The 17,496-nt window shown below is 36.1% G+C and overlaps 1 protein-coding gene across 3 annotated transcripts in view; it reads left to right on the top strand.

Annotated features, from left to right (window-relative positions):
* LOC121425078 (protein FAM160B1-like) overlaps positions 1–17,496 on the top strand; it is a 30,135-nt gene that overhangs the window by 1,792 nt on the left and 10,847 nt on the right. For all 3 annotated transcript variants that reach the window (XM_041621041.1, XM_041621042.1, XM_041621043.1), the window contains exons 2-14: positions 68–146; positions 797–966; positions 2,126–2,230; positions 3,484–3,606; positions 4,660–4,770; positions 6,337–6,530; positions 6,971–7,162; positions 8,125–8,314; positions 9,578–10,443; positions 11,774–11,864; positions 13,140–13,283; positions 13,780–13,920; positions 16,035–16,138. In XM_041621041.1, the coding sequence (XP_041476975.1) occupies positions 68–146; positions 797–966; positions 2,126–2,230; positions 3,484–3,606; positions 4,660–4,770; positions 6,337–6,530; positions 6,971–7,162; positions 8,125–8,314; positions 9,578–10,443; positions 11,774–11,864; positions 13,140–13,283; positions 13,780–13,920; positions 16,035–16,138 (2,510 nt within the window). The remainder of the gene's footprint in view (positions 1–67; positions 147–796; positions 967–2,125; positions 2,231–3,483; positions 3,607–4,659; positions 4,771–6,336; positions 6,531–6,970; positions 7,163–8,124; positions 8,315–9,577; positions 10,444–11,773; positions 11,865–13,139; positions 13,284–13,779; positions 13,921–16,034; positions 16,139–17,496) is intronic.

Here is a 17,496-nt window from a genome sequence, read left to right on the forward strand (position 1 = left end):
AAGGAGCTAGTAAATGTTTTTTGCTATTTATTTCATCTGTGTGTAAACCTCTTTCTGGTATATTCAGATTGCTCCAACGCAGACGTTACTGGAGGATTTCATTTTTCATTGGAAAGCAATTACTCACCATTTCATCAATAACAAAGGTTTGTTGCTGCAGAGTTGATATATTTATATATATATATATATATTTTTTTTTTTTTCATAGTTATGGACAGTCAGTGATTCCTTTATAGAAGAGAAAAGCCACACATGCAATAAAATAGGACTATTGTTAGTAGACTATTTCTAGGGCAGTAAATTAAGCATGGACTATAAAAGAAACAGCACATTATTAGAGAGTGTAATTTTTAGGTCTCAAGTGAATACTGAACCTACAGTAGGGAAAAGGATATGGAGGATGGAAAAGAAAGGAAAGGAATAAATAGCTGAAGAGAAGGTGAGAAAAAAGGGGGCCGAAGAAAGAGGGGGAAGAGGAGGAGAAGAGGAAGAAGGAGGAGGAGGAGAAGAAGGAGGAGGAGAAGAAAAAGAAGAAGAAAGAAGATGGGGTGGAGGAGAGAAAGAATGCATGAGGGGGGGGGGGGTATCAGTAGGATGTGCCAGAAAAATGGTGGTAGGTCATGCAGACACTGCTTTAAAATGCATATGTCACTCACTGACGGGTACTCAACCAGATGAGAGTATACAGTGTACACATATTCACTTTTTATACAAATCATGTGGAACCATCAGATATTCAGATTACACATTGAAATGCATGTACATGTAAGAAGTGTTTGAACATTTCTCTTGGCAGATGACAAGCAACCGGTACAAGAGTCCAACATCCCCAATCACCTTGACCACATGCTGGTGATCCTAACCCAAGAAGAGGGCCAGATGGAAGCCAATCAAACAGGGCCATGCATGGAACACCTACTGCAGCATAAGATTCTAGAAACACTGCTGACTCTGGGAAAGGCTGATGTGAGTTTCATTAACCTCTATTACTGGTACCAACAGAAAATAAAATATTCACAGAATAAAAACAAAACTTACACAGAATTGTAGAAACTGTAAATTAATCGTATCTGTCAAATGATTTTGCAGGAAAATGACAAAGTAATGAGCAAAATGAAGATCAGAAAAATTCTTTTCCATTTACAGTGTGGTCCCACATGATTTTTTCTGTGTTAGATCAGGGAATAATTTTGCTTTACAAATTTGAATACCATTTTTGGCCATTAGAGAAAAGCTCTCAACTAAGTAGCTAATGTACAGTCCTATGTAAAGTATGCTATGCAAAAGACTTAATTTGCACAACAGTCTTTAAAAAATGTGGAGCAAGTTGCAATGCGATTCCAGGAAAATTATTCCCTGTAAATACATAGGAAACGCTTGTGATAGTGAAATGAATATAATTTCAAGCAAGTCTGAATTATTTTACCTAAACTTTGGTGTTTTAAATATCTGCCATACATGTATGATAAACACTTTTGGAATGCTTCCAACCATTTTCTCTCAAAACTAGACTTCTTTACCAGAACTCAAACTTGGTTTCAATAAATAAGAGTCTGTAGCTGCATCAGGGAATAATTTGCTTTAATGCAAACTTTGATTAGCATTACTAATATTGGTTGTAAACTCAGTAATAGAGAAGTCAAACACAAGTCCCAAGTGCATAGTTCTGATTTATCTCTGACTTTTGGAGTTGTTATCGATTGGAATGTCTTTTTTCAATGGGCCTTTATGGGGAATGTTTCACAAATCGAATAGTGATTTTTGTTTTGCTGGCAAATTTGTTCTGAGCCAATCAGCTGTAAGGATTTCAGTGGCTTGTAACATTTGTAAATGAAAATCACTACCCACTTGTCTCATGAAATGCTCCCTAGGCCATGGATGATTGTTCTTCCTCATCAGTAAAATCAATTAGAGTGAATGCATTTCAGGGGCCTGTTGCAGAAAGAGTTGCAATCGATCGCAACTCTAAAAATCATCCGCAACTTGATTTTCAACCAATCAACAGCGCGCATTTGGGACTTGCGATTGATTTTTTAGCTTGCGTTTAAACGCAACTCTTTCTGCAACGGGCCCCTGTACTCCCATGTTCCTTGATTTGATTATTTTGTGCCTGTCCGTGATACAGTGTCCACCAGGTATGAAGCAGATGGTCCTAATGTTCTTCACCAATCTCTTAGGAAGAATCAAACAGCCTCTCTTGCCTCACATCAACGTCTACAAGCCTGTACATGTGAGTGATTCCTTTTAAGAGTTACGATTGATCCAGGATCAGGGTTCTGGGCCCCGTCTTTCAAAGAGTTACGATTGACCCAATCAATCGTAACTCTATGGAAATCCATCGGTGTCTTAATTTTTCTACAGGAAATTTGCAGAATGTCCTTAGTAAACAAAGGAGAACACACCAAATTGTCAAGAAATCAATGAATTTTGGGGTATACATTCATATCTAGAAATTTTTTTGAACAAACATGCATTTTGTTGACTTTGCTGGCTTTCCATAGTTTCGATTGATCGGATCAATCCTAACTCTTTGTAAGACATGCCCCTGGTAACAATGGTGTAGTGATTAATTGTACGCTTTATTTTCATGATCAATCGTACATTGTAGTGGATGCAATCAATCGTAGAAAAAGTTTCTACAATGATTGATAAGCTTTGTGTTACGGGCCCCAGGGCTCCCATCTTACAAACAGTTACGATTGATCCAATCAATCTCAACTGCATGCATATATTTGGAAATCCATCAATGTCATAATTTTTTCAACAGGAAATTTGCACCATGTCCTTTGTTAACAGAGAGAAGCACACTGAAGTTTTTGAGAAAGAAAATGAATGTATGGATGTACATGTACATCATATTTAGAAAATATTTCGAACGAACATTCCTTTTTGAAGTTCGTTTTGCTGGCTTCCATGATTGTGGTTGATCGATTGCATCTCTTTGTAATAAGGGGCCAGTAGCGGACCATGACCCGGAGGAGACAAAGCATTGGGGGGGCACTGCATTGTTTGTGAACAATGCCGTGCTTGTGAACAATGCCGTGCCCCCCCCAATGCTTTGTTTTCGGGGTCACGGTCCGCCACTGAAGGGGCCTGATGTAGATTTGATTTCATGTATGTTAAAGTAATAATGGGGCCAAAAGCTAAAAATTACCATCAACATGCCATTATTGCATTCATAATTGCCCCTCTTGCAATGTTTGAATTGAATATTTATGTGTGGTCCGGTCCCATGCATTCATGTCTGTGTGCAGTTCATTGAATTTTTTTTCCAGAATCTATTTCTGATCATTTTGTCAATTATAGAATCTTACAGCAAATGCTTATTTTACATCTTGTGATTTTTCTTTCTTAATTCAAACAACCAGAATAGAATTACAAATGTGTGCAATATACATACTTGTACAAATAATTGATGGTAATTTCATTAGACATTTAATATATTTTGTGGTTGTAACATTATTCTCATATTTTCTTCAATAGAAATTGGTGAAGGTTTGTGGAGAGACCAGAGCTGGTCCCACTGAGAAGGAGGAGATCCAGTTCCTGTGTGTTGTGTGTTTCAAGTTGAGGGAAGATCCATATTTGGTCAACTTTTTCCTGGAGGTATGGTCAAAATAACTTAGACCTATAACATTGGCCCCCTAAATATTTTGGCAGGGATCAACAAAAAAATTGAACGATGGTAGAGAATGATACAATTTACGCGGTTTCAGAGAAAATTTCACTTTTAATAATTCATATATTTTATTTCTTATCAATTGATTATGCTAATTTATTCATGATATTATACTTTTTGTTGTAATTCACTAATAAACCCTTTAGGATGCTAATTTTGGGTGTAATGTAAATTTAAAAACAATTCTGGTACCAAAATTTATTTCTTTGGTAATTTCCTATGTATTTTGTCTTCTTTGTTCTTTTTATGTTTTTCAACAAAATTTATTGGAGACATTATTTTGGCCATAAATAGCATCAATTTTACTGTTATATGTAAAAAAAAAATCGCTCATTTATAAATTTCAGCTGAAAACACATTTTTTGTTGACTTTGTACATGAATTCATGCTTTTGAGCAATTTGTGTTTGATATGCTCTTACATAACGTTGCATAATTTCTGAAATGCATACCTCTGGCGTCGCAAATTTGGTGTAAAAATGATTTTTTTTTTCATTATTTCATGATTTTTTTACAGGATATGATTGTTAAAAGACAGCGAGCAGTGCGGTCAAAATATTTTGTGTGTCAGATTCATCATGAAAATGTCATTATGTCAACTCCCACTCCCCCACAGTATTAGGGTTATCCTACAGAGGCATGGTGTCGCTGTTCAGGGGCACTTTATCCTGACTACTATGAAGAGATCAAATGTACTGCAGAAAATTGTACGAATTCTAGTGCAGTTAGAATTATAGTAAGGAAACCTGAATATGAAATATGGATTGGAAAGTTTTGCATCATTTCATGTAGTGTTCTTTAAATATACATAGGTGGACTGATTTACAATGAGATTTACCCCTTTATTTCTATGGAATAGATGCTCACGTTATCCGCTTCAAGAAAGAAACTATGGTCATGGAAATAATTTTATACTTATATTTTCATAAGGAGTGAATTATTATTAAAAGAAAACATCTTGCACTTTTTATTCCTGTGTAGGATCCCAGGCAGAGTACTAGCAGGCAACGGGGACAACCTCGAACCAAGCCAGACTCCAGCCAAGCTGAATTCAGTGTGATAGACTCTCTGCTCAAACTGGTGCAGAGTCCAGTAAGTCTGCCCCTTTACTTTCCTCTTGAAAGTTTACTTTGGTAAAAGTAGTAGTAGTAGTATTAGTAGTAGTAGTATTAGTAGTAGTAGTAGTAGTAGTAGTAGTAGTAGTAGTAGTAGTAGTAGTAGTAGTAGTAGTAGAAGTAGTAGTAGTAGTAGTAGTAGTAGTAGTAGTAGTAGTAGTAGTAGTAGTAGTAGTAGTACAAGTTGTAGTAAAAGTAGTAGTAGTAGTAGTAGTAGTAGTAGTAGTAGTAGTAATAGAAGTAGTAGTAGTAGTAGTAGTAGTAGTAGTAGAAGTAGTAGTAGTAGTAGTAGTAGTAGTAGTAGTAGTAGTAGTAGTAGTAGTAGTAGTAGTAGAAGTATTATTATTATTATTATTAGTAGTAGTAGTAGTAGTAGTAGTAGTAGTAGTAGTAGTAGTAGTAGTAGTAGAAGTAGTAGTAGTAGTAGTAGTAGTAGTAGTAGTAGTAGTAGTAGTGGTAGTAGTACATGTAGTAGTAGTAGTAGAAGTAGTAGTAGTAGTAGTAGTAGTAGTAGAAGTAGTAGAAGTAGTAGTAGTAGTAGTAGTAGTAGTAGTAGTAGTAGTAGTAGTAGTAGAAGTAGTAGTAGTAGTAGTAGTAGTAGTAGAAGTAGTAGTAGTAGTAGTAGTAGTAGTAGTAGTAGTAGTAGTAGTAGTAGTAGTAGTAGAAGTATTATTATTATTATTATTAGTAGTAGTAGTAGTAGTAGAAGTAGTAGTAGTAGTAGTAGTAGTAGTAGTAGTAGTAGTAGTAGTAGTAGAAGTAGTAGTAGTAGTAGTAGTAGTAGTAGTAGTAGTAGTAGTAGTAGTAGTAGTAGTAGTAGTAGTAGTAGTAGTAGTAGTAGTACATGTAGTAGTAGTAGTAGAAGTAGTAGTAGTAGTAGTAGTAGTAGTAGTAGTAGTAGTAGTAGTAGTAGTAGTAGAAGTAGTAGTAGTAGTAGTAGTAGTAGTAGTAGTAGTAGTACAAGTTGTAGTAAAAGTAGTAGTAGAAATATTGGTGGTGGTGGTAGTGATAGTAGTAAATAAAACATTTTACAGCCAAGCTGAATTCAATGTGATAGTCACTCTGCTCAAACTAGTGCAGAGTCCAGTAAGTCTGCCCTTCATCTTTCCTCTTGATATTTTACTTTGTTGCAATTGATCACTTGCTCCTTCATACTTGAATGGTTTAGTTACTGTCTATAAGCCAACACATCATGGCCGTTCACAAAGTAAGAATTTGTTAATCATTCCTCCAATATCAACAAAAACATATGGTGAACGTTCCTTTGATCATGCAGCCCCTGTTTTATGGAACAAACTTCCAAATTTCCTGAAAACGATTGATTCAGTTGACAAATTTTAAACTGCCCTAAAACCACTTATTAAAATTGTACCTCAACTCGACAAAGTTAACTCACCAACACATCTTTTTCTTTCCTTTATTTTCTGAAGCGCGTAGGGACGTATTAAGTGTTAATATTATACATGTACGCTGTATAAAACCTGATTACTACTATTATTATTATTTTTACCATATGCTATTCAAATTGGGTTGTTCTGTACAGGACTCTCGGGTAGCTGTCAAGGCTTGCGAGGGACTGATGCTGTGTGCCAGCTTACCTGAAAGCCAGGCAGCTAATTGTATCGTGAGGAATACGCAGTTCTGCACTCTCCTAGCCGAACGGCTGTGCTCGCTCTACAACGCGCTTCCGCTGTCCATGGATCCAGTGGATATTGAGAGCGTGGAGGCAAAGTGGGGGTGAGTAGAAACTGAGGGTACCGTGTTTGAAATTGAAGATTGAAATGAAAACATTATTTACCACTTTCAATAAAATAAAAACAGTCATGAAAACATACCAATCACGAAATATGGAATATATTTGAAACCATTATTTTTTAATTTGATTTGATTTGTTGTTTTCTTCTGTATTCATAACATTCATACATGTATGTAATATATTTTTCTTTTGATTTTTTTATTATTTGTGGGTTTTTCCCATCACCAGTCTCTAAAATCTGCTTTGTCTGTTTTCCATGTATTTTTGTCATTTTTCTATGTTTTCGCATCCTCTATGTTTGTTTCATGTACGTTTTAATGCTGGTAGAAAGCACATTTCCATGAACTTGGACTACAATAAATATGAACTTATAGATGATGCTCTATAAACGCCTTTTATGGTTTTCCCGTTGTATCAACAGCCTTGATGTCCTCAGTGACTCCGATGACACCAATAACTTTGCTGGTAAGCGTCAGTTGATCTCCCTCCTCTCTTGGTTTGACTACTGTGATCAGATCATCAAGGAAGGGCATCCTATCATTGGCAAGGCGTTGTCCACTCGGGTCAAAGAAAACTTCCTCGTTCCGATCATCGAGCAACTCCTACTCCAGACGTAAGTCCTAGGGGGGTCATTGCAAGAAACTTGTGATTGATCACAAATTTATTTGGGGTCCTCAGGACCCGGTCTTACAATAAGTTGCTATTGATCCGATCAACTACAGCTATGGACAGCCAGCAACGTCAACATTTGAAATGCAGATTTGTTCAAAATATTTTCTAGGTATGATGTATATTCATACATTCAATGTCCTCTTGAAGATTCATTGTGTGGACTGAGGACAATGGGCAAATTTTGTGTAGAAAAAAATCATGGTGTGGATCGATTTCCATACAGTTGAGATTGATTGGATCGATTGTATCTTGTGAGACGTGCCCAGATATGTCTTGCAAGCTAGTGATTGCAGATCTGCTTCTTACCACAAGGCGTTTAGAGTATTTTGCTACAACTAAAATTGCCTAATGTATATCAATTGTAAAATTGCAACCAGCATTGCAATTGATTGCAAATGTTCTCTTGTACCTATTGTATTTCTCATTTCAATTTCAAATGTGATGTTTGAAAATGAAATCTATGACACTAGCTCTGGAGGAAATATATGCATGTTAAGGCATGTCACATTAAACATGAACCTTAAACCACAGGACCAAACATATGCCTCAGGACCAAACATTAGCCTCAAGACCGAACATTAGCCTCAAGACCAAATACACGCTTCAAGACCCAAACATATGCTTCTGGACCAGACATATGCGTCGGGATAAACATGCCTCAGGACCAAGTATATGCCACAGGACTAAACATATGCATCAAGACCAAATATATACTTCAAGACCCAAACATATGCCTCAATACCAAATATTTGCCTCAAGACCAATCATATGCCACAGGACCAGATATATGCCTCAAGACCAAACATACATGTATGCATCAAAACCAAATATTGAATACATGTATATGAAACTGACTGAATTTCCTTTGAATTTCAATGATCATGGTTTCACCACAACATTCAGGTCAGAAGTGGGCATCCTGACAAGTACGGCACACCTGGCAAAGTTTGTCAAGATGACATCATCTCCCCAGCTCCTGAATGAGTTTGTATATTTCATCCTCGGTGATAACTCAAGTCCAGAGAAACCTGGTGATGCTGATCATAAGATTAGGCATAGGCTCATTGAAAGATGTGATCATTTATCTGATGAGGCAAGTATGGTATTCTAGTCCTTAACCCTTAACTGGCTGGTGGGGGGGGGGTTCCCTCAACATTTTCTGCGATCATTCCGATGCACAATTTTTTGTGACCGCGCCACTCACAGAGTTTATACTTTTAAGGGTACGCGGTTCCGAAATTATGCAACATTTCGTAAGTGCATATCAGACCAAAAATTGTTCCAAAACGTGATTTCGTGTACAAAGTCAATGCAAATTGAGTTTTCTCATCTTATTCATAAAGATATGATTATTTTTATTTTAAACTGCTGAAATCAATTGATTTTAGCATAATTATGCTTCAAAGAGGTTGTGTAATTAATCTGGTGAAAAAAACAAAGAAAAACAAAAGGTTGAAAAACAAAGAAGTTTATAAGAAATTAAAAAAACAATGAAATACATAATTGATTTCCAAACCGAAGTTTTTTTCAATTACGATTGTTAAGAATGCCACAAAGAATATCTTTACCAAAAATTAGCATTCTAGGCGCTTTATTTAGTGAATTAGAGCAAAAAGTATGATTAATGCATAAATTAGCATAATTAATTAATATGAAATAAAATCTCATTATTTTGGAAAATTTTACCATACAGCCTTGTAGATTACATCGAACACTACCAGCATGCAAATTTTTGCGGAGCTCGCGCGGTCGGCGGCTGAGATCTCAGGGGGGTTAAATCAACCCCCCTGCCGGCCACAGAACAGCAAAAAAAGCCCGGCCTAGTTAGGGTTAATCTTAAGGTCTTAATTGTCTGTGTAATGAACATAAGATTAGACGTGGTCTCATCCAGAGATGCATTCATTTTTCCGATGAGGCAAGTATAGTAATATCGTCCTTCATCCTCAAAATCTTATTAAGGTACCGATTATCAGATTAGACATAGACTCATCGAGAAATGCGATCATTTATCACATGAGGCAAGTATAGAAAATTATTCCTTAATCTTGGAGACTCTTTTGTGTACTGAACGTAAGAGTAGAAATGACTCATCAATAGTTGTGATCATTTATCAGATGAGTCAGGTATGGTAATCTAGTTCTTAATCCTGAGAAGACCTTTAATTGCAGTGACAATCATGTGCAATGTAATATTCAGTATAAATACCTTTAGCTGACTCAATTAGATGGAAGTCCTGTGCTAGTTTTATATTCTTCATATTCTTGTTGGAAAACGTAATAATGGAAAATTGTATTCTGTTTTGCCACTTTGAAGAGAAAACACAACAGATGTAATATTGTTTTCTGTTTTATTTCAGATCTGCATCATGTCCTTGAAGCTGTTTGAAGTTCTTCTCCAGAAATCCCATGTCCACATTGTCAACAATTTGGTGCTACGCAATCTGAAGACGAGGTCGTATTTTGACCGGCACCCTCCCACACCACCTTCAACTGCCCCAACATCTCCATCTGATGCTCCTGCATCGCCTCCTCAGACTCCATCTTCTCCTGGATCCAATCCCCAATCTCCTTCCATGCTTGGATCGCATCCAGAGGCAGACTTGGTAGGGGAAACTGTAGAATCAGACAAAGTAGAGAATGACTTGCCCTTAACGAATGGTCCTACAAACTTAGATCAAGAAAACCATATACCAGAGGATCCCGTGTTGCAAGCGGAAGGAGCACCCCCTATTGGTGATCAAGAACCTGATACTGCACTTCCAGAGTCGTTAAGTGACAGTTCTTTAGGTCCAGACTCCTCACTCTCAGGTCTACCGAACCCAGTGCCTCAACCGTCATCACCAACATCCCTTCTTCCCCCTTTATCGGACACACCCAATACAAACAGTGCTATGAGTCTGACCACACCTGTTCCTGCGGCCGAACAGTTCCCCCGTCTGGTCGGGGTGGTGCCGTTGTTGACAACTCCCGCTCCTCCGCGAGGTGTCCCAACGCTTGCGTCACCTGCCCAAAATGCTACTGTTCCAAATGTGCCTTCACCGTTGACACAACTCTTGACATCGTCTCCAGACCCGTTGCCATCGACTATGATGTTGGGGACGTCACCGTCGTTATCACTGACGTCACCTAGATCTCTTGGCTCACCGCCCCTTACCCCAGGCTCTCCTACTAGTCAGTCAGAAGGAGAGGACTCGGACCATAATATGCACAGGGTTGTCAGCTGGTAATTAATAATTTTGTTGCATAGCAATTAGTCTTATTTCATATACATGTACATGTATTTAACACTCATTGCTCAATGAATGTACCGGAAATGTTTCTATAGTTAAGTGGCTTTTAATTTTTTTATAGATCTACAATGTGAAAAAATCCTTTTTTGGAAAATGTGATGCTGAAAGAAGATGCAGGAGTCGTGTGGTGCTGAAGTTGAAAGAAAATAGCTTCAATGATGGAATTAAATTGATAACTGTGCATATTATATTGATTCGGTTTGAGCGAGGATGGACTTATTCTAGTGCATCCCAGATAAAAAAAGAAGTCTTCAGGGCTAGATGTAACAAGTATAAAGAAAAATATATTTTAAATTAGACACACCATTAGAGAAAAATCTCTCCATAAAATTGTAGTAAGAACAAGATCTGCCTTGGATAACATGTGTGAATCTGGATTTACTATGTATTTATCACTTTTTTTTAGATCGTTCTTTGTATTCATAAAGATTTAAAAGGTAAATATTGAAGAATGTGAAAGAAGTACTCACGAACCCTCCAATTTTTTTGTCATTAAGAAGAATGTATTTCTGACTCTCTATTTTTGAGACCTATTTGGAATGTTTTTGTTTTCTAGTAATTAGAAGAAAGCTTCAATGATGGAATTCAATTGATAATTGTGCATATTATGTAGATTTCTAGTGGAACGTTGTGGCCCAGTGGATAAGTCTTCTGACTTTGAAACAGAGGGTCTTGGGTTCGAATCCCAGCCATGGCGTAATTTCCTTCAGCAAGAAATTTATCCACATTGTGCTGCACTCGACCCAGGTGAGGTGAATGGGTACCCGGCAGGATTAATTCCTTGAATGCATGAGTGCTGAAAGGCAGCTCGAGCTAAAGCCAGGGTAATAATAATAACAACGCGCCTCGGAATAGAATATATCTAGATAGATGGCACTATATAAATGCCTATTATTATTATTATTATGAAATGGTATACTGCTGTCAAATTACTGTTGTTCAGGCAGTCAGAGAAGTGTATTAAGAATAGGAAAAAGGGGGTCAGACTTACAAAATTTGAAATTTAATCTTGCTCTACACATTCATGTGTATTTCATGTGATATTGCTTGTACATGAAGGTATCAATTAAAAACATGAAGGTATCAATTAAGAATATTTGAACTTCATTATGATATTGATATACAATATAAATCATTTATCTACATGTGTGCTGAAAAAATGACTGAGTATTATATTTCCCTTTTACTTGGATGCAATTTATAATGAATTCCTGAACATGTATAAATTATGAACATAAACTATGATAATGTTTGCCTTTCCAGTTTTCTAGGGTTGATACCAGAAGAGAATAAGTCTTCCTACCTAACTGGGGATACAGGGTACGACATGTACCTTAGAGAGGCGCATCGAAACGTAAGCTTTATCTCAGTTTCGAACACCTGTTATAATATTATACAGATATTGCCTACCTAGAGTGTAAATATAACATTTCCTCTCCCCAACGGAGTTATATTTTTTCCAAGGGATTATATTTTGCCTGAAGCGCTCAGCGCTGAGGGAAAAATATTCTCCCGAGGAAAAATATAGCTTCGGAGGGGAGTTGAAATGTTATTTATTAAAAAAATAGACCAGGCAATATCTGTTATATTACATGTACGGTGTATATAGTCTATCGGGATTCGCCATCAGAATTGCATTCATCATCTGGCTCTAACCCGAAATTCTTGCTACATCTCTGATCCATCTACGTCATAATAGAAAATTTTGGAAAATACATCAAGCGTGTTCTTCATGCAATTGATGCGTTAACAATAGCGTGTACATCAAACAAACTACCTGATTACGCAGCTTGTACGCAGTCAGTGACGTCACCTTAGTGAATATAACGCCTCAGTTGACAATACAATACAGTTATATTAACTGAGCTAACGTCAAATCCTAGAATATAGCTAATGCGATTCTAGCAGCTATGGTCACGTGATGGCTTAATGATCTAAAACTGATTAGAACATACATAACCTATGTAATATAACAATTTATTTACCTGTGGTTGTATTCGATGATACATTGAAGTTGTTATACATGGTGTACCATAAAGTAACAAACTGAACTGCACCCCTGTTTTTAGACAATTCAATAAAGAGTCATCAAACTTTTTTTGATATCCCTTATCATAATTAAGGAACCTTGAAATAAATAATTAAAAAAAGAAAAGAAATCATATTGTCAAAAAATGATAGGGAGATCTGCTGTTCTCTATCGTTTTTGATCACTATTATTTGCCACTTATAACACAATCGCCTCACACACACCACACTACCGTTTGTGTGCGTTGGCAAAGTACAGTGTATATGTACATACATAAAGTGTACATGACTTGACACCAGCGTTTTTGGCTACAATGGCTCACCTGTGGAGAGAAGAAGCAGCATTCAAATTTCCCACATCATAGCCACATGATCAATTTCAAAATTCTGTCTAGCATTCAATTTCTTAATATAAACTTAAGTTATGGGATTATGGGAAGAGAATTATGGGATGATGGGAAAGTTCAAGATACAAGAAATTGGCATGTTTGCCAGAAGATGATTGACCATATAGGCCATATAATAGGCCATATAGGCCTATTATCTTCAAAAGCAAGTTACATGTAGTTGTACTCATCTTAAGTGTGTGTTTTTTTTTCAGTTCCGAGAGTGCACGGTAAACAGTCTTCCTTACGATTGGCCAAACTACCCTACGCCTGTGGAGAGACTGCCTGAGTCCGAACCGTTCTACGAGGGAGCATTCATCAAGATTCTCTTTGACAAACTCTCTAGGATGTTAGACCAGGTAGGTGTTCCATAAGACCCCCCCCCCCCAAAAAAAAAAATTGTTTCCCTCATTCAACCGGCAATAAAAGGTGGAAAAAATGAGTTTTTTATTTCTATTTTTAAAGCAGACTAAGAATATTAAGATGCATTTTTTTGTGAAAAAAATTCTGATTTTGGTGAAGAATTTGCTAAAATTTGTATGTACTGGCTAAAAAAGCACTTTTACATGTTTGACTGCATAAATAAATTATTCCACTTTGTACAGCGCAGCAGCAAAGGTATATGTATTGAAAAACATGACCGGCTGACATAACTTTTTTATTTGGGGCTTATGAGGACAAAGTATTTTTTTTTGTTTATGCCTAAAGGTGTTTGTAAGTTATGAAGGGTTTTACTTATCACTGATGCCCCTTTCGTGGGAGTTACATGTAAAGCAATCATTATCCACACTGATGTTAAAATTGGTTGTCAAATTCTAATAGCTTATCATCTTGTGATATCCTCTACCATTACAGACATATGAGGTCAACCTTCAAGTGACATCAGTACTGGCCAAGATTGCACTATATCCACACCCTCACATACACGAGTACCTCCTGGACCCCTTCTTAACCATCGCACCAGGATGTAGGAATCTTTATAGTGTCTTGGAGAAGGTTAGTATGTCAGTAGAAATCTAAGACCCTGTTCTCTTCTACTTCCTCAAACTTATTCAGTGAAAATCGGTTTTGTGGAAATAAGTTTAACATAATGATATATACTGATTTATATAGAGCAGAAACTATTAGCATATATCCTTCTGCGCGGTATGAGCTCCTTAAAATGCGTGGGAAACAAGCAGGAACAAAAAAAAATGTTCGGAAATTAATGGAAAACTAAGGCTTGATGCAGTCTTGGAAACGATCTTACTTTCACAACAGTTTGAATACCACTTTGCGATGTGGTTTGCAAGACCAATTGGTGTGCTAAATGAAGCGTAATTCATACAGGAAATCTGCATAAACCGTGGAATCAACCGTGGTTTTTTAAAACTTTGCCATTTTTGTATTCAAGTGTATCAAAGGAACCGTTTTGCCTCCTCTTGCCAACATGTTTGAAACTAATTCTATGATTCACAAATATAACACTCAAAACAGTAAAAAACTACATATTTGGAATATTGATATGCAAAAAACAGATATACAGGGCCGACAGTATGGAACTCATTACCAACTTCGATTACGGAGAATGTCTTTTTGAATACTTTCAAAAAAAATCTCAAAGTGTATCTGTTGTCATATTAATTTAATGTAAATTAAGATTTTAGCCTATAATATTAATTTTGAATTTTACCTGAGAGAGAGAGATGGGTAGGGGGGTGGGGGAGTTGGGACAGGGAGCAGGTGGGGATAGGGGGGGGGGCAAGACGTTTAATTCAAATACCTACGCCATCTAATATTATTATCATTATTATATTTGTATTTTGTTAACTTTTGGACTCCTGCCATTTACAAGCTTTTTTAAAAGCTTTCTACAGGTGTTCCATTTTCCATTTATTTCTATCACAATATTAATTTACTATGCTTCTGTATTTGATTTATTTTTGTATAAACATGTGTATTTCAAATGTTCATATTTTGTTGTTTTTTTAATGGAAAAGAATAATTGAATTGAATTGAATTGAAACCACCTTTCTGAATTCAGGCCATAGTGTTTATAATTCAGTGAATTATCTGTTCTCTGTGTTATCTATGCAAATAGGCCAACAGTGTTAAAATTGTCAGTGGTAAACATTATTTATCTGAGTCCTTGTATAAAGTTACCTTTAAAAAAATGAAGCGATCATGTAATTCTCCCATCTTTCTCTTCACCTTAAAGGTAAATGCCAGTTGTGGTAACAATATCGAAATGAGTTCGTACGGAATCCAATGAAATGGCCACCAAAGTGTTTTTTGTGTGAATAAACAATATGTGCCAAAGGATTCTGGAAGAAATTGTGTAATTACTGAGAAATTATCAAATAAGCACAGGATTTGTGTGAAGCGTTGGGCCGACATTCAAAGCAGTAATAATACACTGTCCCACGTGCGCTTATCTGTGTTGGTGATCTTCAGTGTGAACATTTTTCAGCGTAGATTTCAAGATTTCAAAGTTCAGTTTATGTAACTGTACCAGATCTAGATCCTCGATGATATACTGATAATTAAGCCTGGTTTTACAGAATTTTTGATGAAATCAGTGTTTACTGGCATTTCTCTTTAAAGGGGAAGTTCACCCTGACAAAAAGTTTATTGTAAAAATAGCAGAAAAAATAATAAAAATATTGCAGAAGGTTTGAGAAAAATTCATCAAATAATTAAAAAGTTATTAGAATTTCAATTATTTGATTTGTGACGTCATATGCGAGCAGCATTCCTACATAGCGAATGGTAAAAAATCAATGAAATGTCATTTTCTCAGAAACTTGAAAATGGTTTTTACTGTACCTTTTGTATATCAATAGACAAATCATTTCACACCCGATCATGAATAGAAAACAAAATTAAGTCATCAGCAACCATATAAAATTTGAAATTCATGCATTTCATATTACATAACACATGGGGCAGCTGCTCGTTTATGACGTCACAAATCCAAAACTTTGAACTCTAATAACTTTCTTATTCTTTAACGGATTTTCCTCAAACCTTCACCAATATATTTTAGTATTTTTTCTGCTATTTTTACAACAAAGTTTTCTTCAGGGTGAACTTCCCCTTTAATATTCAATTGATTTCCACTATATTCTTAGGTGGTGGGTGATCTTAGTGTGAGAGTGAGGTCAATCCCGGAGTTTCAGAAGCAGCTCTTTCTTGTCAGACAACAGCTCATGGGCATCGTGGAGGAGCAAGACAGGTATAAAAACATTAGAAATATCTTTGTAATCACAAAGTTTATATATTACAAATATCTTTGCAGTTCATATGTCTTTTTAAGCTAACTTGCATGGAACGCAGTGAAATAAGGACGTAATAAACACGTATACCTCAGGTACTTTACTGGAAACTAGATATTAAAGAACTGATAAAAGATAGCTCATGGATATAAAAAAGCAGTTCATTTACATAAACAAAAGGATTAGCCATGCCAAGAAATGATATTTTATAAAAAATTCACAAGGTTTCAGCCGTTATGAATTTGGAGGTAATGATCTGAATTTTCTTGATTCTTCCAATATTTTTTTTTCACTACTTATCTTGCTTATTTTACTACACACTTCTGTGGGAAGATTTATATTGGTGTGATGGCTTCACAAAATTATCGTAAATTATCGTTATTACTGTAAAAGGCATTGTCCAAAGCAAAGCACTGCACAAGCATCAGAAATGGTAGAAAGAAATGCCAAATTACTTCCAAGGCGACATACACGTACATAGTTTTTTTTTCTCCATCCCTGTTCAAGGGCCTGTTTCATAAAACTTGTTAACATAAGTTTGCAGTAACAGTTTTAAGCTACTGAAATCATTTGATTTGATTGGCCGAGCTGTTATGGTAACAAGTATTTATGACATAGGACCCTGGTCTTGGTTGAGCTATTCTGTAGCATATACCTTGCCCAACCTATCATCATTGACACCATCATGTGGATGTCCATTTAAAGTTTCACTCACTGGTATCAGTAACGTTGATATGTACTACCGTTAAAGGGGAATGAAACCTTTGGAACAAGTAGGCTTGTGTAGGAACAGAAAAATCAAAGAATAAGAATAAAGAAAGTTTGAAAAATATCGGACAAATAATGAGAAAGTTATGAGCATTTGAATATTGCAATCACTAATGCTATGGAGATCCTCCCATTGGCAATACGACAAGGATGTGTGATGTCACTGATGAACAACTTTCTATTTGGTGGACTATAAAATACCCTCAAAATGTCTATTTTTGCTTTTTCTTATGACGATACAAACTCTTTATCCATGATGTATTCTTAAAAAAATATGTATTACATACCCTCATGTAGAAAGAACATATGATCTATGGATAGATGTGACAAAAGAGGCAATTCAAGTGAAATACATACTAAAGGAATGGGGAGAGTTGTTCACAAGTGACATCACACATCTTTGTCGCATTGCTAATTTGCTATCTCCATAGCAATAGTGATCGCAATATTCAAATGCTCATAACTTTCTCATTATTTGTCCGATTTTTCTCAAACTTTTGTTGATCTGTTTCTTTGATTTTTCTGTTTTCATACAAGCTATCTTGTTCCA

Source organism: Lytechinus variegatus, chromosome 12, assembly GCF_018143015.1.
Source record: "Lytechinus variegatus isolate NC3 chromosome 12, Lvar_3.0, whole genome shotgun sequence".
NCBI lineage: Eukaryota > Metazoa > Echinodermata > Echinoidea > Temnopleuroida > Toxopneustidae > Lytechinus > Lytechinus variegatus.